Raw genomic sequence first — 22,747 nt, 5'->3', positions numbered from 1 at the left:
ATTCGTAATAAGGTGGATGAATTAGCTGTGCAAATAGAGGTAAACGGATATGATATGATTGCGATTACGGAAACATGGCTCCAGGGTGACCAAGGCTGGGAACTCAACATCCAGGGGTATTCAATATTCAGGAAAGATAGGCAAAAAGGAAAAGGAGGTAGGGTAACATTGCTGGTTAAAGAGGGGATTAACACAATTGAAAGGAAGGATATTAGCTCTGATGATGTGGAATCTGTATGGGTAGAACTGAGAAATACCAAGGGGCAGAAAACGTTAGTGGGAGTGGTATACAGACCTCCAAACAGTAATACGGAGTTTGGGGATGGCATTAAATGGGAAATTAGAGACGCGTGCAATAAGGGCACAGCAATTATCATGGGTGACTTTAATTCTATATATAGATTGGGCTAACCATTTAGTAACAATACTGTGGAGGAGGAATTCCTGGAGTGTATACGGGATGGTTTCTTGGACCAATATGTCGAGGAACCAACTAGAGATCAGGCCATCTTAGACTGGGTATTATGTAATGAGAAAGGATTAATTAGCAATCTTGTTGTGCAAGGCCCCTAGGGGCGGAGCGATCATAATATGATAGAATTCTTCATTAAGAGAGAGAGTGAAGTAGTTGACTCAGAGACTAGGGTCCTGAAATTAAATAAAGGAAAGTATGATGGCCTGAGGCACGAGTTAGGTAGGATTGATTGGGGAATGTTACTCAAAGGGTTGACGGTGGATAGGCAATGGCAAACATTCAAAGATCACATGGATGAACTACAGAATTTGTTCATTCCTGCTTGGCATAAAAATAAAACAAAAAAGGTGACTCAACTGTGGCTAAGAAGGGAAATTAGGGATAGCATAAGATCCAAGGAGAGGACATATAAATTGGCCAGAAAAAGCAGTAAACCTGAGGATTGGGAGCAGTTTAGGATTCAGCAAAGGAGGACAAAGGGATTAATAAAGAAGGGGAAAATAGAGTATGAGAGTAAGCTTTCAGGGAACATAAAAACTGACTGTAAAAGCTTTTATAGATATGCGAAGAGAAAAAGATTGGTGAAGTCAAGCGTAGGCCCCTTGCAGTCAGAATCAGGGGAATTTATAATGGGGAACAAAAAAATGGCAGACCAATGAATTACATACTTTGGTTCTATCATTCCCAAAGGAGGACACAAGTAACCTCCCAGAGATGTCGGGGAACATAGGGTCTAATGAGAGGGAGGAACTGAAAGAAATCAGTATTTGTAGGGAAATGGTGTTAGGGAAACTGATGGTACTGAAGGCCGATAAATGCCCAGGGCCTGATAATCTACACCCTACGGTACTTAAGGAAGTGGTCCTAGAACTAGTAGATGCATTGCTGGTCATCTTCCAAAAGTCTATGGACTCTGGAATAGTTCCCATGGACTGGAGGGTAGCTAATGTTACCCCACTATTCAAAAAAGTTGGTCGAGAGAAAACGGGGAATTACAGACCGGTAAGCCTGACATCGGTTGTGGGGAAAGTGCTAGAGTCCATTATAAAAGATGTAATAGCAGAGCACTTGGAAAACAGTGACAGGATCGGACAAAGTCAACATGAATTTACAAAAGGTAAATCGTGTTTGACTAATCTACTGGAATTTTTTGAGGATGTAACTGGTAGAATAGATAAGGGAGAACCAGTGGATGTGGCGTATTTGGACTTTCAGAAGGCTTTCGATAAGGTCTCGCATAAGAGATTAGCGTGTAAAGTTAAGGCGCATGGGATTGGGGGCAAGGTACTGACTTGGATAGAGAACTGGTTGGCGGACAGGAAGCAAAGAGTTGGAATAAACGGGTCTTTTTCCGAGTGACAGGCAGTGACTAGTGGGGTACCGCAGGGATCGGTCCTTGGACCCCAGCTATTCACAATATATATAAATGATCTAGACGAGGGAACTAGATGTAATATCTCCAAATTCGCAGATGACACAAAGCTGGGTGGGCGTGTGTGCTGTGAGGAGGATGCCGAGAAACTCCAGTATGATTTAGACAGGTTGGGTGATTGGGCAGAAGCATGGCAGATGCAGTAGAATGTGGATAAATGCGAGGTTATCCACTTTGGTGGCAAAAACAGGAAGGCAGATTATTATCTGAACGGCAATAGATTGGGAGAAGGGGAAGTGCAACGAGACCTGGGTGAACTTGTGCACCAGTCGCTGAAGGTAAGCATGCAGGTGCAGCAGGCAGTTAAGAAGGCAAATGGTATGTTGGCCTTCGTAGCGAGAGGGTTCGAATACAGGAACAAGGATGTCTTGCTGCAGTTGTACAGGGCTTTGGTGAGACCACACCTTGAGTATTGTGTGCAGTTTTGGTCGCCTTATCTGAGGAAGGATGTTCTTGCCATGGAGGGAGTCCAGCGAAGATTCACCAGACTGATACCTGGGATGGCAGGAATGACGTATGAGGAGAGATTGGGTCGATTGGGCTTATACTCGCTGGAGTTCAGAAGAATGAGAGGGGATCTCATTGAAACTTATAAAATTCTAACCGGACTAGACAGACTAGATGCAAGAAGGATGTTCCCGATGGCGGGGGAGTCCAGAACCAGGGGTCACAGTCTAAGGATAAGGGGTAAGCCATTTGGGACTGAGATGAGGAGGAATTTCTTCACCCAGAGAGTGGTGAACCTGTAGAATTCTCTACCACAGAAGGCAGTGGTGGCCAATTCACTAAATATATTCAAGAAGGAGTTAGATATATTTCTTAAGGCAAAAGGGATCAAGGGATATGGGGAGAAGGCAGGGACAGGGTACTGAATTTGGATGATCAGCCATGATCTCATTGAATGGCAGAGCAGGCTCGAGCGGCCGAATGGCCTACCCCTGCTCCTACCTTCTATGTTTCTATATACTGCCCAACTTTATTTTTTGGTACTCATCAAAGGTCAGTGCTAGGAAATGCAATACTTTCCCTTTTCAGATATTTTCATCACTAAGCACTCCAAGCTCCACTATAGCAGAGTTACAGAGCAAAGATTTACTCTACTCCAACAATTTAACTTGGCCTCATCTCAGAATATTCCCAATGTTGCACTAGTATGAATTTTTCCATTTCCCACACAAGTCACCCTTTTGACCTTTCTAAGCAAGACTACCAATTTGTGCCAAATTAAGTGTAGTTTTGTGCAATGGGTCTTTGTTGACTAGGAACTGTGTTAAGACTGCTCAGACTCATTTCATGTAAGAATCTTACAGGTCACAAAGAGGAGATTTTCATCTCAATATTCTAGACAGAAATCAAATCCATATTTCAAAAGTTAAAGGGAAATATGCTAACTTGCTGCAATATCCTGTCTTCTAAATTTCCAACTTTAATGTTTTCTGCTTAAAGTCTAAACAATAATTATCTTCAGATTTTGATTTACATTGTTCAATAGTTCTTACAATAAATGAAATCCAAACCTTGTCTGGTATGCCTATCTATAGTATGATGGCTCAGAATTTGCTGGAGCGGGGCATCTCGTGGCGTGCCCCATTAGATTTTTTCCCTCACCTTTCAGCGCGAAAATTTTTTGCGCCGCCAGTTGCTAGAAGTGTGAGCTGATGCGCGATGAGGGCAACGGGGCATCTGGGATCTTGGTGAACGACAGGACGAACATTCTATCTCCTTAACCAATTAGATTTAAGGATTGAGAAAGAAACAGTAACGGCAGAGGAGGAAATAAGATGAATTAGAGTCAAATCGGGTATAGAAAGAGAAATAGAGAGGGAAAGAAAGATTGGATTAAGAAAGAGAAAGGAAAAGCAAGATTTTTTTTTGAAATGTAACATTTAACATTTTTTAAATCTCTAAGAACAATTTACAGGAATGAGACTCCACAGTTTTAATTGTTCCCTTTATGGGCCGTAGAAGTTGAGTGGCATTGCAGGAACATAAATCTCATCATTAAATGGGTCTTTATGCTGTTAAGTACCAGCCCTAACTTTCTGCGGCACGTTTAATTGATAATTAATGTGCAACTGCAGCAATTTCCAAGGATGGATCAGTAACATTTAGTTAGTCCAATGGTAATAGTACTTCTTTTCAGTCTATAACAGCATCTGTAGTTATTTTTCAAAATAATTTGAAGAAAAACTATTGGACAAAGTTCAAAATCATTATTCAGGTAAAGTTTCTTTTGAGGTTTTTTTAAAGCAGATTTTGTCTGTATGTGTGAGGGGAGACAGAGAGAGAGAAATGTGATAGGCAGTGCTGATTACTCACCTACAGTAGCTTTTGTGTATGCTCAAATTATAAACAGCGGAAAATTCAAATTGTGTCTGAGCATAACAGAGACAGTTTGTAGGTTTTTAAAATGATTTGAATATAGACTAACCAGTGGATTTGAGTAGGTTTTCAACTAAACTTTGAAATAAAAACTTGATTCTTTATTTCAGAAAGTGCATCAAGCTGAGACAGAGACAGAGAATTTTTTCTGAATTTGGATTTTTTTCATTACCACAATAAAAATGAAATTAATTTTGATAAATTCTTAGGCAATCCAAAAGGCTTTGTTTACCATCAGCTGTGTTTTGATTATTGTTAAGAAATTAATTCTAATTAGTTATGGCAGTGTGAGTGAGAGAGAAATCTTAGAAAATTAGCGCTGCCAGGCCAGGCACTTCACCTCCAGTGCTGTCAGGCTTGTGTTCTTTCTCCTCAATGCTATCAGACTCCAGGAATCCATCAGTGAGCCAAACCCCCGTTCTACCAAACCAGACGTTCCCCTTCCATAATTCTGCCAAACTCCAAGTTTCCCTTCCATAGTTATGCCAAACTATAGAATACCCCCCTCCCTCCCTTCCCCTTGTGCTGCCAAACCCTGTAATTCTTCACCTACGCTGCCAAACTCCAGAACCCCCTGTTAGTGCTTCCAAAGTTATGGCGGGCAATCAGAAGAATCCCTGAAGAAAATTAGGACCTTGGTCTAATATGGAACTGTAAATATGACAAAGCATGTAGGGGGAGAAATGTATATGGAAGGATGGGTTTCTCTATATGACCTGCGCTTCCACTGGTGAAGCCACAGCCCAGCCATCATTCAATCTGCCTGGACACAAACCGACTCGTCCACCACCAATACTACCTGATCCCAGTCTACCCCTCCCACAATTTTACTGGATTTCAATCCCTTTCTCAAATGTTGCCAGGTCTCAGACAGCACATCCCTCCATTCTGCTCCCAATTCTTAAGCTGAGCCACAGGCCACCAACTGCCTTCAAGTCCCCATCTGCCTCTACCCACCCTATCCCATAAGCCAACCCTAGATTGAAGTGCCCATATTCAGCCTCAGTGCTCTAGTTTCACCGTCATATTTTACACCAACTTTCAGATAGCCTGTCCATACCTAATTACAATATCTACCTCAGATACAATACAAGTTGGCTATTAATTCGCTGTATATCCAAGACTTTAACAAAGGTAAAACAGAAATCCGATACATTAGTAAAGTAGCATGTGTAACAAGCAATGCAGACATCTGACAACATACAGAAAAGAAGGAATACAGTGGGAAGGAGAGACAAAGAATAGAGGAACTTACAGAAAGAATGATAGAGAAATTGAGAAAAGGTGTATCTTCTGACTCACCATAAGCAATGCCACATGAGATCTGCTAGTTTATAAATATTTTTGCCAAGGTTCCACCCCAGAAGTACCCTAATGTAAATTTCAGCAATTTCCAGGGCAGGCTGAAGAAGCACCCATCCTCTTAATGGCAGACATATTTAAATCATGGAGTTAGGGCAGGATGACGCATCTGTCCTAAATTTGGTGACATCTGCCTGTCGGGACCTGCTCATCGAGATGAGTATATTCAAGACAGAGGTCGATAGAATTTTGGATACTAAGGGAATCAAGGGATATGGGGATAGTGTGGGAAGGTGTTGTTGAGGTACAAGATCAGCCATGATCTTATTGAATGGCGGAGGGCCAGGCTCAAGCGCCAAATTTGCCTACTCCTGCTCCTATTTCTTATGTTCTTAAGGTGGAAGTAGTTGTTTAAAGGGAACCAGCGAAAGGTATGATACTGGAGTTCATAGGGTTAAATTATGAGGACTGGTTACATAAACCCGGCTTGTATTCTCTTGAGTATAGAAGATTGAGGGGTGATCTGATCGAGGTATTTAAAATGTTAAAAGAATTCACTAATGTAGATACACTATTCCCCTTCTGCTGGGGAATCAAGAACGAGGGGACATAATTTCAAAGTTAGAGCTAGGTCATTTAGAAGGGAAATGAGGAAGCAGTTTTTCACACACAGGCTTGTAGAAATCTGGAATTCTCTGAAAATGAAGTTGATGTTGGGAAAATTAGAGCTGTCAAGACTGAGATAAATAGATTTTTGTTAGGTAAGGGGATCAAGGGATGTGGAGCTAAGGTGGGTAAATGGAGTTGAGGTACAGATCAGCCATGATCTGCACATCAAGGACCCAGGAATTCTGAGGCCTATAGAACTAAACAACTTGCATTTCTAGAGCACCTTTCACAACATTAGGACATCCCAACACCCATCACAACCAATGAAGTACTTTTGAGGTGTAATCACTTGTAATGTAGGAAAGTGTAGCAGCCAATTTGCTGACAGCATGGTCCCACAAACAGCAATGAGATAAATTATCTGTTTTTTTAGTGGTGTTGGGTTGAGGGATAAATGTTAGTCAGCACATAGGGAAAGGTCCCCTGCTTTTCTTTGATTACATCTACCTGAGAGAGCAGACAGTGCCTTGGTTTAACGCTTTACCCAAAAGATAGCATTACTGATAGTGCAGTATTTCTTAGTACTTCACTGAAGTGTCAGCCTAGATTATGCGCGCATGTCTGAGTGGTGCTTGAAACCACAACCTTCTGGCTCAGAGGCAAGCGTGCGACCACTGAGCCAAGTCTGGCATCTTGTTTTTCTTTTGAGTATACTTCCACATGGGAAGGTAATATATGCAGCCAGGAAAATCATTTTACCTGATTCTTAACTGGAACCAAGGTAGAAATTATTGTTAGTGATGTTATCATGCAAAAACCTAGGGGTAAAAAAAATTCTGGGTCTCTTGTCAGGCTCAGAATCGGCGCTGTGCAGGCAGAGGCGTGAGGCAGGCCTGAAATTGGGCCTCAGACTTTATTTCAATAATTTGGGCATGCCGCCAGCACCCATCGAGCCTCCACAGGCAGCTTGCTCATCTCCAAAAATTAATTTCAGGCCGTTTGCCTCACTGGCAGCAGCCCTCAGGTAAGCGCCGGGAAGAGGGTGGGAGGTCAGAGGGAAGGGGGTCAATCGCAACCGGCTGGTGTGCCTTGGAGCCAGGAAGAGCACTATGGCTTCATGGGCAAAGTCCCAGAAAATGGCGGTAACAGCCCTAAAGTGCCCCCCCCCACCATGGAGGGATAGGGCCTTTTGTGGCCTCCTCTCCTGATGGCTCCAATCTCGGCTGAAGCCTTCAGAGGGATGCTTCCTGTAATTTTTGGGCACTTTTGCCCCATTAAGATCAAAATCCTCTGGTGCTTCAGAAACATTGTGGCGGCAGCACCGCATGGAATCTCCAACTTTGCACTGGCGGGCATTCCTTTGGTGTTGTGAATCCTGTCGCACTCCTGCTGTGCATATGTAATGTATCCTGATCTTTAAAGATGGATTGGGGCTGGGGCGAATACAGAGGGGTAGGTGGAATTTACCTCATCTGTTTTACTCTTTTTTGCCTGGATGGCACCCTACTCTTTTTGGTGTTGAATTATAGGTTTTCCAATAACCATTCAAAATATATATATAGTATGACCTTCTCTCAAAGGAAACTGGCTCACATGATTTGTCAGGCGTGACTTAGTGATTGGCAATCCCGTTGAGCTTGATAAAAGGTCTGAACTGTATTATCTAGAAGTATTAGTTCATATTTTCTTCATGAACAAGGAATTTTCTCGAGAAATATCTGTAGGACTTGCTAGTTGTGTGCATCAAGAATTTGTGTTTTGAATTTCTTCCAGTTTCACTGGCAAATATAATATTAGAAAGCTCAGATGAGTTTTGAAAGATTACAAGAAGTGTTTTTGATTAATAAGAACATGTATTATTCTAATTTCTGTGAATATAAGCTGATCAGTACTTGTCATTTTTCTTCATTTCAGTTTGTGAATATGACAAAAGCATATGACATGGAACGAAATATAAAAGCCATGAAACTTGTCCTACACAGTTTTCTGTTGCTGCTGTTCCAAGAATTCAGTACAGCTTTGGATGATGACGTAAGATCTAGTAAGGAACTAGTACTTTCTCTTAATTTTTAATTTGTTATGGTATTTAGCTCGTCAAGTTGATGAATGACACTGCTCGGCAATGGAACGTTTTTCTACTTTGTGCCCAGGTACAGCGTTTAGCAGTCTTTGGTCATAGAAAGTCTAGACCAGATTTAGTTTAAACCTCATTTTATTTGGCATTGTGTTGAAAGAGGAAGAGGGAATATTTGTTTGTAAGCAACTTATGTGACCATCACACAAGCCTGGTCCACCCTCTCTGCAAGCTTCATGAACTCTATGGAAAGACAATTATCTGATTTGGATAGATTTTTAATTGTAAGCTGCAAACATTGTTTATTTAAAAAGTAAAACCTTGCAAATATTGGAAATCTGAACTGAAAACAGAAAAAAAGTGGAAATACACAACAAATAAATCAGCACCTGGAAAGAGAAAGATAGGTTAGCGTTTTAGGTGTGGATCCATCGTCACCATAAAAAGTTCAGACCTGAAATAGTATCCTGTCTTTCCTCTTTTTAGATGGTGGCAGGCCTGCTGTGTATTTCCAGCAGAGTTTTATTTTATTTGCAACTTGGTACAATAAAGATGATTATTGGGCACTAGGTATAATGATGAATTACAAAAGTGCCTTTTTCATCTTTGTGACCAAGTTCAAATTCAGACAGAACAATGGGATAGGATTGCACTCTGAGCCCTTGATTTTCTGTCCAACTGAACAGAAAATTCTAAGCTGGGAGTGCGCAATTTTGCGATATTTGCTTGCACAGCATGCCAAGGAACAGCAGATTGGAATTTTTGTTGGCTATCTCAAGCAAATTCCCAACAGTCATAACTCTACAGGAAAAGGTTAGAATTTAATGCAACTGGTGTTAATCTGACAAATCTCATTCAGTGAATCTACAGGGATAAACAGTGACAAAAGGAACATTACAGTAATCAGACTCAGGAGCACGCTTTCTGTTGAGCAACATTAAATGTGGCCCAAGTTATGTTTATAGAAATATTGTGAAGCAGATTTTCCTGTTCCTAGGTGCAGTGAATACAGGAAAATTCAGTGGAAAGGAATGTATGCCTCTAATGGAGCCCACCAAACGTTCATTTAAATAGAAGGAAAATTGGGCAGGCTCCTTTACTTTCTGTTTCTGGGCTGTGTCCAGGTGTTACAATACTCCCAAGTGCAGGAACAGAAAAATCTACACCATTTAATTTCCCGGTACTAGCACACTTCGTACTAATGAACATTAATACACAAACTATAGAAAAACAAACAAATAAAATGGCCCTTAATTTCCTCAGATCTTTTGCTGCCACGCTACTGTGACTTTACCGGAAGTGTGGTGGAAACCCTGTTTACAGTGGTGCAGTAGCAGAAAACCTGAGGAGATTAAGGGCCAATGGGCTAAAAATTTGGGGGCTTAACGCCACCCATTTTTGGCAAAAAGTTGTGTTAAGAGGGCAGCGGGCACTCTTTCGCCAGCTGGTGGCGGGTCCCGCAGCGTGCTCCAATTCATAATTATAAAGACCTATATTAAGTCACATTTTATGAGAAAAGATGGCATCATTATGACCTTTTCTTGGATTAAGTCAAAAATGTTTAGGATAAATTAATTAAAGGGCTACCAGGCACTATAATTGCTGCTATTGTTATTTGGAAGAAAGTCTCGAGCATAAATCAACAGTCAGACTCCATGTTGAAATGGTGGATGGCAAAGCTATGTGATATCATACGCTTATACGTAAACGTGTGCAGGGACTATAGTGACAAATCAGAAAAATATTCTTTATATCCAGAGTGGTCTCAATAGTCTTCTACAGTGGGTCATATGGGAACTTTATTTGGTTTCGTCAGGCAGGAGGGTAAGGTAGGTGTAGGTTTCTCATCCATCAGGTGGAAGATGAAGCCTGTGTGAAGAACCTTACTAAGGTACACTACCATGATTGGCTAAGAAAAATCAAACTGACTGAATCTTTTATCATTTAATCTATTAAACATTTTTTAAAAGTTTGAAAACTGTGTTCTTTGTAAATTGGATTTAGATCTGTGGGCCTCCATATTTGGTATTACTGAAATGCTTATTACTCTGTGAGAAGCGCGAGCATGTGATTTACTTAAAAACAAAACCCAAGAAGTTTGTGGCTTGCAAGTCAGAAATTCCCAACTATCCATGAGGTGGGAACACCAAACAGATAGGTGCAATGTTAAATATAGACCTGTGTAATATTCAGATTATTTAAAATTTCCAGAAAAATTGTAGCATAAAAATAATATTGTTAACTCCATAGTGGATAATATGCTATTATTTCTTTGTGTAATAATATTTTTCTTTTCTATTTTCTTCTAGGCTGCAGAACTGCTCCAAATGACTTAGTTTTCATTTTGGATGGCTCATTTAGTGTAGGGCCGGATAATTTTGAAATAGTCAAAAACTGGATTATCAACATATCCAGCAGTTTTGAAATAGGGACTACGTTTACACAAGTGGGTGTCGTACAATATAGTGATGATCCTTTGCTAGAAATCCCATTGGAAAAATATAGGTCCAATGAAGACCTGATGAAAGCAATGGAGGACATATTATATAGGGGTGGAAACACTAGAACAGGAAAAGCTATAACATTTGGAGTTAACAATGTGTTTGCTACCTCGACCAGGGCTGCTAATGCCGTGACAAAAGTAGCAGTTGTACTTACGGATGGAAAGTCCCAGGATGATGTGAAGGACTCAGCAGAGGAAGCAAGGAAAAAGAAAATTATATTGTTTGCAATTGGAGTTGGTCAGGAAATAGAAGATGCAGAACTTCAAGCAATTGCTAATAAACCGTCATCCACATATGTGTTCTATGTAGAGGACTACACTGGTATCGCCAGAATTAGAGAAATAATGAAACAGAAACTTTGTGAAGGTAAATAGTGTTTTTTCTTCTTTATATACTTGCAACAAAAAAGATCCTTGTGCAAGGTTGAAGATGGCTCCCAAAAGGAGTTTCATACTAAAATAAATACAACAAATCTAATTTCAAAATAACTGTGTAAATAAAATGCTGAAATCAGTGTAGAATGCCCTAGACAATATGGTGTAATTTTTACACACTTAAATTCCATGACTTTTTATTTAATTCCTTTTAGCTACCTTCTCTTGATACTTTCCAATCATTTTCATCATTACTAGTTCATTATTGTGTAGAAAGCACTGAGAAACGGAAAACAATGTCTTCATGTAACTCAACACTGCATTACTTGAGAATGACTATGGATTTAATACCATACATATGGAACTCTTGTTCAGCTGGCACAAAGGCAATGGGCTAAATGGCCTCCTGCTGTGTAGTAAACCTCTATAATTCCAGCTGCTGAAAAGTCTAAAACAGAAGAGGGGCAAGGCTCAGATGGGCATGGGAATGGTTTCATGGCATGAGTTCTGCTATTTTCTTTGGTGATGAACATAAGGCACTGAAAGCTTCAAAACAGTGAAGTGGATGATATGAATTTCTATTCTTAAGAAGTGAACTTTTGGTGTTGGTTTACATTTTAGTGTTTTCCAGATACTGTCTAAAACTAGATAGTGGCAACCCTAAGTACAATTTATAATTTTACCGTCTTTCCTCAAATTATTTAATCCCGCGAGGGAGCTGACTAAGTACAGAGTTCACATTTCCATGAAGATAAAGTTCTGTGAAGTTTTTTTTCCTAATTCTAATAGTAATCTAGCAAAACTCGAGGGAGATAAAATTCCTCTATATGGTATTTTTAGTGCAGTGGTTAACATGTTTGCATTCAAATTCCTGTATATGCTATTTTGATGAAGTCAATAACCCATTTAAGATATATTGGTCAACAACTTTGTTAAAATAATACACACAGGAATTTGATGTGAATGTATTAACCTGTGCACTAAATATAGTGCAAAGAGGAATTTCAGCCTTCAGGATATTAATTTAATATTTCATTATTCAATTTTGAGTAGTAGTATTCTGAAAATGGACATTTTTTCAAGATGTTATGAATCATTAGGCTCCATTCAGTATTTGTCATCTATTTGCTTAACTTTCTAGCTTTCATTTCTGCTCCTATCCCAAAATGTAGGCTGTAATTGGAACATTGAGCAGCTTTCTGAACACCACATTATAGGAAAGAATCAAGTCATGGAAAGGGTACAGAGAAGATTCACTGAAAAGAAACAGAGAATGAGAGATTTATTATGAAAAAAGGTTCAAAAAATTGAGGCTTTTCTCATTGCAACAGAGAAAGTTAATGAGGACATATGGAGCTTTTCAAAATTCCAAAAGTTATCAAGAGGGAAAATTATTTCTGTTGGTTGGAAAATTGGTTGTAAGAGGGCCAAGGACTGATTCTCTTTGGAAGAATGAAGGGGATGTTAGAAGACTATGGGAGCTAAATTCGATAACCCATAAAAACGGGTGTGGGGATTGCGATGTGCGATTAACCGCCGCCCGTTCAATTTAATGCAGGCAGCATGCCAACTTTGTGGTGCCTGCTCATTTACATGATTTCAGATGCTAACCACGCTATTGATTGGATACACACATCAGCAGGGGGTCCAAAATCGTGAGAGGCTAGCACCAGTTAAAGCTAGTCTGCATTGCTTAAAGTTTGCCTGCACCTCTTAAAGGGGAGATGCATTTTGGCTGGAGCAGGTGCTGGAAGTCATTCTACAACTGATTCTGACCTGGGAAATGCTCAATAATGGCATAATATGGAAGAGAGCGGGCTCCAAGTTTTTCCATTGCTGCACTGGAGGCCTTGGTGGAGGAGGTGAAATGGAAGAAAGATGTACTGTATCCACAGGGGGCCAGGAGGTCCTTCAAACTCACGCTCACAAGACACTGGGAGCAGATAGCTGTGGCGGTCAATGTCAGGAGTCAAGCCCCGAGGACCTGGATGCATTGCCGCAAGAAGTTCAGTGACCTCACACGAATGGTCAAGGTCAGTTAATGCATCTTCAAATGCCATATCCTACCAACTGCACCACTAGCCTCAGCTACTGCTCAGTGCACCACATCCCCATCACTCACCTACCAACAACCTCTATCAATCAGGGCTCATACCTAACTTTCATAGCTTCACCTCAGTCTCACTCATTTAGCACTGCTACAAGCCTCACACCTACATCTCACAGCTTGCACACTCTGCCAGCTATTCAACCATGACAGCCACATCACCCAAACAGATTGCACGACATTCACTGACACACTTCCCTCTCTCTTGCAGGACAAGGTAACGCACAACCAGAGGTAGCAGGAGCTAACCAGTGGGGGACAGGCGCACATGGATGTCCTAACCCCGATGCAAGAGACGGTGCTGGCCATTATTGGAGCGACCATTGCTGACGGGGTAAAGCATAGAAGGTGATGGTATCCTCACACCTAATCCTCCTTCTCACATCCCACTTCCCCCTCATCCCACAATCTCTTCTGATTTCTAAGCTGCAGATGGTATAAGCATGTACTTCTTGCTTTCCCCCTCCCCTCATCACAACCTTACCCTTGTGCCTTTTTCCTCTCACATATCCAAGAACTGCAACCTGGCCAGGCAGTGGTGGAAGAGCAACAAGACAGTGATGATGAAGAAACACTTTCACTCGATTTCCACACTCACAGCCACCAGCTCAGATACTGACACTGCGTATAATTTAGAGGATAGCATAGAGGGAGAATCTGCATGTGGTGAGCCACTGGGCACAAGTTGTCTGTAGCCAGGGCAGGGAGCAAGGATAGCGCAGGTGCCAGCTCACCGGAGGACGATGTTACACATGAGTTCTGCTGCAGAGGACTCAGATGCGCACTTCACTGGGGCAGGTTACAGAATAAGGTTGAAGGGTATGCACAACAGATGAACACTCTGATGGGGCAGGTTGCAGAAGAATGTTAATGGGTATGCACAATGAAATGCTTCGTGCATTGGGAAGCCTGTCAGAAAGCCTGTGTGCAATGTCAAGGAACATGGAGGAGTCCGGCACCAACTTGGCACAGGGCTTTGTTTAGAGCTTGGAGCCCATCCTTTCCACCTTGGAAGTGGTGGCCAATTCCATTAGCACAGTTGTGGACCCAAACATGATGCAGCCTCTGATGGCTGATGTCTCAGCTTACATTGGAGCTCAAGCAGCAGCCACCTAACGTCTGAGTGCTGCAGTGGAAGTTCAGACTGCTGCCATCATGGCTCTATTTCAGTGTTCAAAGTGGCTTGCAGGGTGTCACAGCAGTCCAGCAAACTGTCCTCCAGCAGATTACTAGGATTGCTAAGGCGCTGCCCCGGGGATTGACAGTGGAGAACAAAACTGCAGTCCTCTCAGGCCCAGAGCTGCTTGAGGTCATCCTCCAAGGCCATCTGCAGTCTCCTCCACTGAAAATCAGCAACCTTCCACCAGCCATGCTGCAACCACTGGGGTAGCACCTCACAGGAGCACTAGGACAGGCAAAGGCACACGAAGACAGGCACTAAGGGAATGCACAAGGGTGATTAGTTTATATTTGTATGCAATATGGCATGATTTGATTTAAAAATGTAGTTTGGAAAGTTTATTCTGTCGAAGCTTTTATTTTTGCATTGCGTCCACGCGGACATTGTGATCGTCAGTGACAAAGGAAAAGTAAGGTGTCGGACTGCTGGTGAATGGGGAAGTGGGGTTACGGTTTCTGGTATCGCACTCGGATGGGTTTTTCACGGTCAGCCTGGCCAGAAAGGGGCTGTCAAGGTTGCCTCCTCCTCCTCAGCTGCTTGCTGTATAGCTGGTGGCAAGGGTTATGCCCTCATGATGGTGAGGTTGTGCAGCATTCAGCAGACCTCCATGAATCTTGACACCCACTCTGCTGAGTACTGCAGGGCTCCTCCAGAGCGGTCCAGACAGCGGAACCAATGGTCTGCTCTTGGCTTTCATTGTATGCATGTTGTGATAATAATAAATAACTTCCGGAGGAAGTTATGTGCACATCACTTACTGTGAACTGTGAACTGTGAACTCTGTGTATACATCACTTCCTGTGCATACATCACTTCCTGTGTTTGGACTAGTATAAATACTGAACTGCTCAGTATGATAGGAGGGCTTCTCCTAGAGGCATGGTGAAGACCGCTCTTGTATATAGTTTAATTATAAGTTGCTTAAAGCTTACTTAAAAGTTCCTTGATGTGTGAGACTTTTTATTACATCAATTTAAGCAACTTAGTATTTACACTCACAAATACTAAACCTTCGGACAAACTCGGAGTGAAGGACCCAGGGAACCACCCATCATGGAAAACTTCCTTAAACCTACTCGTCTGGACTTGGACCCAAACGCACCAGCAGCTGGCAGGGTATGGAAGCATTGGTACCGTACTTTTGAGAATTTTCTTGATGAATGTAAAGCGAATGCTTCTACTAAACTGAGGATACTTATCAACTATGTGACCCCAACAGTGTTTGAATATGTTGATGAATGGGATAATTACGATGAGGTGATCCGGGCACTTAAAAAACTATATGCCAAGACCGCAAATGAGGTCTATGCTAGACATCTACTGGCCACAGCCCGACAAGGGCCAGGGGAATTGATTAACGAATTCCTTCAGGAACTTCACAGGCTCAGCGTAGATTGTAACTTTCAGGCAGCCTCGGCTGAGCTGTACCGCGAAGAAATGATTCGTGATGCTTTCATCTGCGGGGTTGCCTCTCCATTTATACGCCAGCATCTGCTAGAAAGTAAAACACTTGAGCTACAAAAGGCTTTTGACCTGGCTTGTTCTCTGGATTTGGCAAAGAAAAATGCAGACCTCTATCAGCTGCCCAGATCTCGATCTGCTGCTGTAACTGCAACCAGACGATTCAAGTGGCCTCAGGTGAACCCTATCATGGAGGAATCTAATCCTGATGATAATTCTGATGAAGAAGAGGAGGATGACCCCACTTTAGCAGCCTCTTGGCAATCTAGGAAGGGATGCTTCTTTTGTGGAGATTCTTTTCACCCTAGGAAATTCTGCCCTGCTCGCAATGCGATCTGCAGTCATTGCGATAAAAAGGGACACTTTGCAAAAGTTTGCCAATCAAGGGCCTCTACGAGGGTCTATCCAGCTAAGGCCTACCGAACTGCCCCAATTAGGGCCTATCAAGATGCTCCGGCTAGGACCTATCAAGCTTCCTCTCGAGCTCTCTCCCGAAGAAGCACACCTAGAGTTTCAGCCACTCTCTGTGCAACCACACCAATTACAGCTGCTTGCCCACAGAACCTGTTTCATGCAGCTACAAAAGTTTCAATTAATGGGCATACCTTAGATGCCTTAATTGACTCAGGAATTACTGATAGTTTCATTAGAGAACAGATTGTTGCGAAATTGAAACTACATATCTTCCCATCGGACCAGGCAATTGCGATGGCTCAGTCATCACTTAATACCAGAATCTCCGGCTTTTGTATTATTGATATGACACTTAATGGTCGCATGTATCCCTCCACCTGACTTTCGGTGCTCAAGGACTTATGTAGTGATCTCATCTTAGGGCTGGATTTTCAAAAACAGCATAAGAAACTCACCATTGAGTTCGGCGGATCCAAACCTGGACTTACTATTTCTAATATACTGTCTCAATTACCGTTTTGTGCATTATCAGCAGCTTCACTTGATGAACCCTCATTATTTGCCAGTATTCCTCCTCGATGCAAACCAATAATAACGAAATCGCGGCGCTTTAGTCAGGAAGACCAATCTTTTATTGAGGCTGAAATCTCTCGACTTTTAGCAGAGGATATCATCGAACCATGTTCGTCGCCCTGGCGGGCTCAAATCGTCATCGTCAAGAACCCTCTAAAACCTCACAAACAACGACTATGCATTGATTATTCGCAAACCATCAATCAATATACTGACTTGGACGCCTACCCATTGCCACGCATTGATGATATGGTTAATAAACTGGCCGAATACAAAGTGTTCTCAACTTACGATTTGAAAAGTGCCTATCATCAGGTACCCTTGAAGGTCTCAGATAAGCAGTACACGGCCTTTGAGGCTAATGGACGGCTGTACCAATTTCGTCGCCTCCCATTCGGGGTTACTAATGGAGTGGCTGTCTTCCAACGGGCAATGGATGGCCTGGTTAAGCAGGAAAACTTAAGGGACACTTTTCCCTATCTTGATAACATTACTATTGCAGGTCACGATCAACAGGAACACGACGCCAACCTCCAAAAATTTCGGGATGCTCTCCATCACCGTAACTTAACTTTGAATGAATCAAACTCTGTTGAGTCGCAACCGACCATCAACATCCTTGGCTACTGCGTAGGCAACGGTATCATTAAGCCAGACCCAGAAAGACTTCGCCCGCTCCAAGAGCTCCCGTCACCTAAGACTCCGGCTTCTTTACGTCGGGCTCTCGGTCTGTTTGCATACTACGCTAAATGGATTCCTCATTTTTCAGACAAAATCCAACCCTTGCTGCATGCTAGATCATTTCCATTGGAAACAGCGGCTGTTGCAGCCTTTAACCTTCTCAAAAAACAGTTGGAGAAAGCGGCTCTTCATTCCATCGATGAGAATCTCCCTTTCATAGTCGAATGTGATGCCTCGGAGGTGGCGATCTCGGCTGCTCTAAATCAGGAAGGTCGTCCTGTAGCATTTATGTCCAGGACCTTACAAGGTGCCGAGCTACATTATCCTCCGGTTGAGAAGGAAGCCACAGCCATCATACAGGCGGTACGGAAGTGGACCCATTTCCTAGCTCACCAGCACTTTACATTAATCACGGACCAGCGATCAGTCGCCTTCATGCTCGATAATCGAAAACGAACCAAAATTAAGAATAATAAAATACAGCTTTGGAGGATGGAACTGGCCTCTTTTGGTTACACCATTCACTATCGACCTGGCAAGGAGAATGTGGCCCCGGATACCCTCACATGAGCATTCTGCTCCACTATGTCGTCCTCTACTCTCATAGATGTCCATAATGGATTGTGTCATCCTGGTGTTATGCGCATGCTACATTTCGTACAATCACGGAATCTCCCTTTTTCTACTGGAGATGTAAAGAAAATGTGCTCAGAATGCCGGCTTTGTGCAGATTTAAAACCTCAGTTCTTCCGCCCCTCAGATGGTATGCTCATACACGCAACCCAACCGATGCAACGACTTAGCATCGATTTTAAGGGCCCAGTGCCCTCTTCTACTCGGAACACGTATTTGCTCACCATGATTGATGAATATTCTGGTTTTCCGTTTGCCTTCCCCTGCTCCAATATGCTGGCGTCCACAGTAATCTGCTGCCTTGAGCAAGTATTTTCTCTCTGTGGCATGGCGGCTTACATTCACTCGGATCGGGGTCCATCCTTTATGTCAAGGGAACTCAAGGACTACCTCTCAGAACGGGGAATTGCTACAAGCAAAACGACGCCATATCATCCCATCGGAAATGGGCAGGTAGAGAGGTATAACGGTATCATCTGGAATTCCGTACATCTTGCTTTAAGATCTCGGGGCCTACCAAACCAGCAATGGGAAGCAGTGCTTCCGGATGCATTGCACTCTATACGGTCCCTTCTTTCTACAGCCACAAATACTACACCTCATGAGCAGTTCTTTGGATTCCAGCGTCGCTCATCTTATGGGACATCCCTCCCGTCATGGCTAACTACTCCTGGACCTGTACTACTCCGAAGATACGTTCGGACGTCTAAAAATGACCCTCTCGTAGACGAGGTCGAACTAACCGATGCCAACCCCACCTATGCATACATACGATATCCCGACAGCCGAGAATCTACCGTATCATTACGGGATCTGGCTCCCTGCCCACCAGGACCTAGTGGGACATCGAGTGATGTTATTTTACCAGGAGCCTCTTGGAACCTACCGGGTACCCCTCTCCAGGATCCTGATCTGACACCAACTAGCTTGGTGCCGGTAGAACCCCGTACTCAAAGTTGCGACCCTCCCAGTACCGCGCACCAAAGTACTGATCCGCCACAGACCAGCTCTGCACCTCCCTCTGAACAGAGACAGACCGACTCTGCACCTATTGGGACTCGTACACGAAGCCATGATCTCCCCGACCCTTCACAGGGTAATCCAGGCCACACAGACTCTGACCAATGGCCAACAGCATGTAAACGGACCAGTGACCCTCTACGACGGGAACCCAAATGGGTGCGACTCTTCCTCGTTCGGCGGCTGCGGAATAAAAGGAAGACCACAGCCTTCTAATCTCGCAGGAGGGAAGAATGTGATAATAATAAATAACTTCCGGAGGAAGTTATGTGCACATCACTTCCTGTGAACTGTGAACTGTGAACTCTGTGTATACATCACTTCCTGTGCATACATCACTTCCTGTGTTTGGACTAGTATAAATACTGAACTGCTCAGTATGATAAGAGGGCTTCTCCTAGAGGCATGGTGAAGACCGCTCTTGTATATAGTTTAATTATAAGTTGCTTAAAGCTTACTTTAAAGTTCCTTGATGTGTGAGACTTTTTATTACATCACATGTTGTGCATGTGTGTGTGGGTTGCGCACCAGAGTCATCAGCCACGTTGTCAGTGAATAGCCCTTATTGTCCAGTAGCCACCCTTTGGTTTGCCGTGGTGTTCAAATGCAGGTGTCATAGCGGATGGCCGCAGAATGAAGGCATCATGACTGCTGCCAGGATGCCGGGCAATGACCTGCATGGTTCGCTGCCTATGATCACACACCAGCTGGACGTTGAGGAATGGAATCTCTTTCTGTTCCGGTACATGGCAGAGTGACATGCGGCACCCGCAAAGCGATGTGTGTGCATATGTGGCACCCTGCATCATGGGGAGGCCTGCAATCCCAACAAAGCCGTGTGCTCGCCCTGCCTGTTGCTCTCTGGCAAGAGAGAATGAAATATAGTCAGCTCTCTTTGAATAGTGACCTCCTTTATGCAACATTGAACGGCAAACTGCGATATGTTGCAAATATCTCCAGCTCCAGCCTGGAAGGAGCCTGACACATAAAATTCATCGCCACGGTCACCTTCACAGCCACTGACAATATGGTCCTTGTCCTGCTCTGAGGTTGGAGTTGTGGCTGCAGCAGATGGCAGATTTCAGTGATAATGTCCTTACTGATGCGCAGACATCTCACACATTGTTTCTCACTGAGGTTTAGGTAGGAGAATTGCTCGCTGAACACCCTGGGCGGATATGGCCTCCTGCTGAGAGCCCTTCTCCCCCTCTTCCTCCCTCTTCCAGCAGCTTGTCCTGCTCTGCGTGCTCTCTGTTCATTCTCCAAGTCATGCTGTATTCCAAGGGGAATTCCTACTATTGCACCCATTTCTGGCAGCAAGTGGTTTGTGCAGAAGCCTTGAAGTCAGGAAAAAGTGCTTCAGCATGTGCCACACCACTCCCTGTAGACTTTGGCAACTTTAAACAACTATAGAAAGCACCAAAGACTTGTAGAAGCGTAGCAACAGCCAGAAACAATCAACCAGCAACTAACCTGTAAGTAGTTGATGATCCCTTTAAATAACGCTGGTGGGGGTCCTTCCTGCTGCTGAACGTGTGTTCAGCTGTGTGAAGTTGAGAGAGGGTGTTAGCTGGAGTGTTGAGTTCCAAAATGGCATGACGTCATGATCTGTCTGCTCGGCATACTTCCAGTGGACATTCACTGCACATGTCCTCACCAATACGGCATCTGGCGTGATTCACCCCACAAGTGTGCACACGCGCCGCAGATGCCATTTTGGAACTCTAATGGGCATGCATAGCGCCCAAAAAATGGGTGCTACGGATCCAAAATTTGCACCCATTCTTTCGTGCAGTGGTTTATTAGGACTTGGGATACTTTACCACAAGTGGCTATTGAACTTCATTTAAAATGAAATTGGACAGGTATTTGAAAGGAAGAATATAAAATGATATGAGGAAAGGACAGAGAAATGGGATTAGAGTACATAGCTCCACTTTAAGAGCTAGCACCAGCGCAGATACAATGGACAAATGACTTCCTTTTCTGCAATAATTTCTATCTCTATATTTATCCAGCTCTATTTTTTAAAGAAAGAAATCAGTACTGGATGGCTGCTCGTACCCATGGAACTGTACACCAGCTCGAGTCAAAATAAGAAAGGATGAAGTTGCCAAAAAAAATAACAGACATTAGAATTTGTAAATTCTTGTTTGTGTTCAAAACAGGGGTATACGGTGTGATGCTATTGTTTCTGCTGACTGTACTTGCAAAGCCATTTACTCCTGATATTCCGGATTTGGAAATGTTAACTATTCAATATAAACTTCCACTGCACTAGAGCTACCTAGTAGAGCATTTGCACCAGTTCCACTGATGCCGTTGTTTTAAAAGACTGCATGTGGTATTTAAACTTCAGCATTATTGCCTGCAACAGAAGGGAAGGGGATTTGAGCTGGAAAATTTCTGGTCAGTTTAGGCTTTTCATTCACACACAGCCAAATTTATAGATGCTGCTTATGCTGCAGATAGGGAAAGGATAGAATACAGAGGATTCTATACAGAAAAGACTGGTACAGCAAGCCTGACAACAGACAACTAACAGGGTTAATGTTGTCACCAGCACTCAAAGGACCTGACTGTAAATATGCAAAAAGATGGCAGACCTGAGAAAACTGTCATGGTTAAATCTCAAAAACCTTTCTATGCCAAGTAGCTGCCCCAAATATGAATGCCACAAAGTGTTTCTGTATAACCTGTTACTCTTTTGTTAACCTATCAAAGCATTCATACATTTTATATACCCAGAGCAGCACTTCTCCACTATTGTGAGAAGTGTAGGAGGAAAACACATTAAAAAAAAGCTATACATGTACAGATACATTAATGGAGAAAAATGATACCAGCAAATGCAATGGACCCACTGCAGTACTGATAGCAGGTCGGCTTTGTTTAGCCAGGTTAGCAGCAGCGATATGTTCTTCATTTTCAGCACTGCCGTTATTTATATTGATGGGAAAATTATGTCTGTGAATTGCATTCATAAAATCATAGTTAGATAGTGGCCATTGGAGGCCATACCGATGCTTTCACTCATCTATTCCCTTATTATAAATGAGGTATTAGTGAAGCCATCTAAGTGATTTTCTACTACCAACTTACAAAGTTTCCACATGTATACCTCACATCGAAAGTTACCATTGGTTTTAACTTTACTTTTCCCAGTATATAATGCCTTATCACATCCTCAGGATGTGACCAATTTACTACCAGTGGATTACTTTTGAAGTGCAGTCACTCTCATACTGTAGGCAAATGCAACACACAGGAAAGCTCCATAATGAATTAATAACCAGTTAATCTGTTTGTGGTGGTGTTGGCTGAGGGAGTGATCTTGGCCAGGATACTTCCCACCTCTTCATCAAATAGTGCTATGGGATTTTTAACATCCATCTGAGCAGACAGATGGGGCTTTGGTTTAATATCTCCTCCAAAAGGCAGCACCTCTGACGATGGAGAATTCCCTTAGTACTGCATTGAAGAGTCAGTCTGAAATTATGTGCTCAAGTATGTAGTGGGGCTTTAA

General features: G+C 42.8%; 1 protein-coding gene across 1 annotated transcript in view; it reads left to right on the top strand.

Moving 5' to 3' along the window:
- Positions 1-22,747, top strand: part of col21a1 (collagen, type XXI, alpha 1) — a 639,396-nt gene that overhangs the window by 38,154 nt on the left and 578,495 nt on the right. The window contains exons 2-3 of the mRNA XM_085996520.1: positions 8,115-8,241; positions 10,584-11,144. Of these exons, the coding sequence (XP_085852646.1) occupies positions 8,124-8,241; positions 10,584-11,144 (679 nt within the window). The 5' untranslated portion in view covers positions 8,115-8,123. The remainder of the gene's footprint in view (positions 1-8,114; positions 8,242-10,583; positions 11,145-22,747) is intronic.

This window comes from Somniosus microcephalus, chromosome 9, assembly GCF_052327205.1.
Source record: "Somniosus microcephalus isolate GS21.2 chromosome 9, FLI_Smic_1.0, whole genome shotgun sequence".
In the NCBI taxonomy this organism is placed as follows: domain Eukaryota; kingdom Metazoa; phylum Chordata; class Chondrichthyes; order Squaliformes; family Somniosidae; genus Somniosus; species Somniosus microcephalus.
Note: the sequence above shows the minus strand (reverse complement) of the source record. Positions and strands in the feature narration are given on the sequence as shown.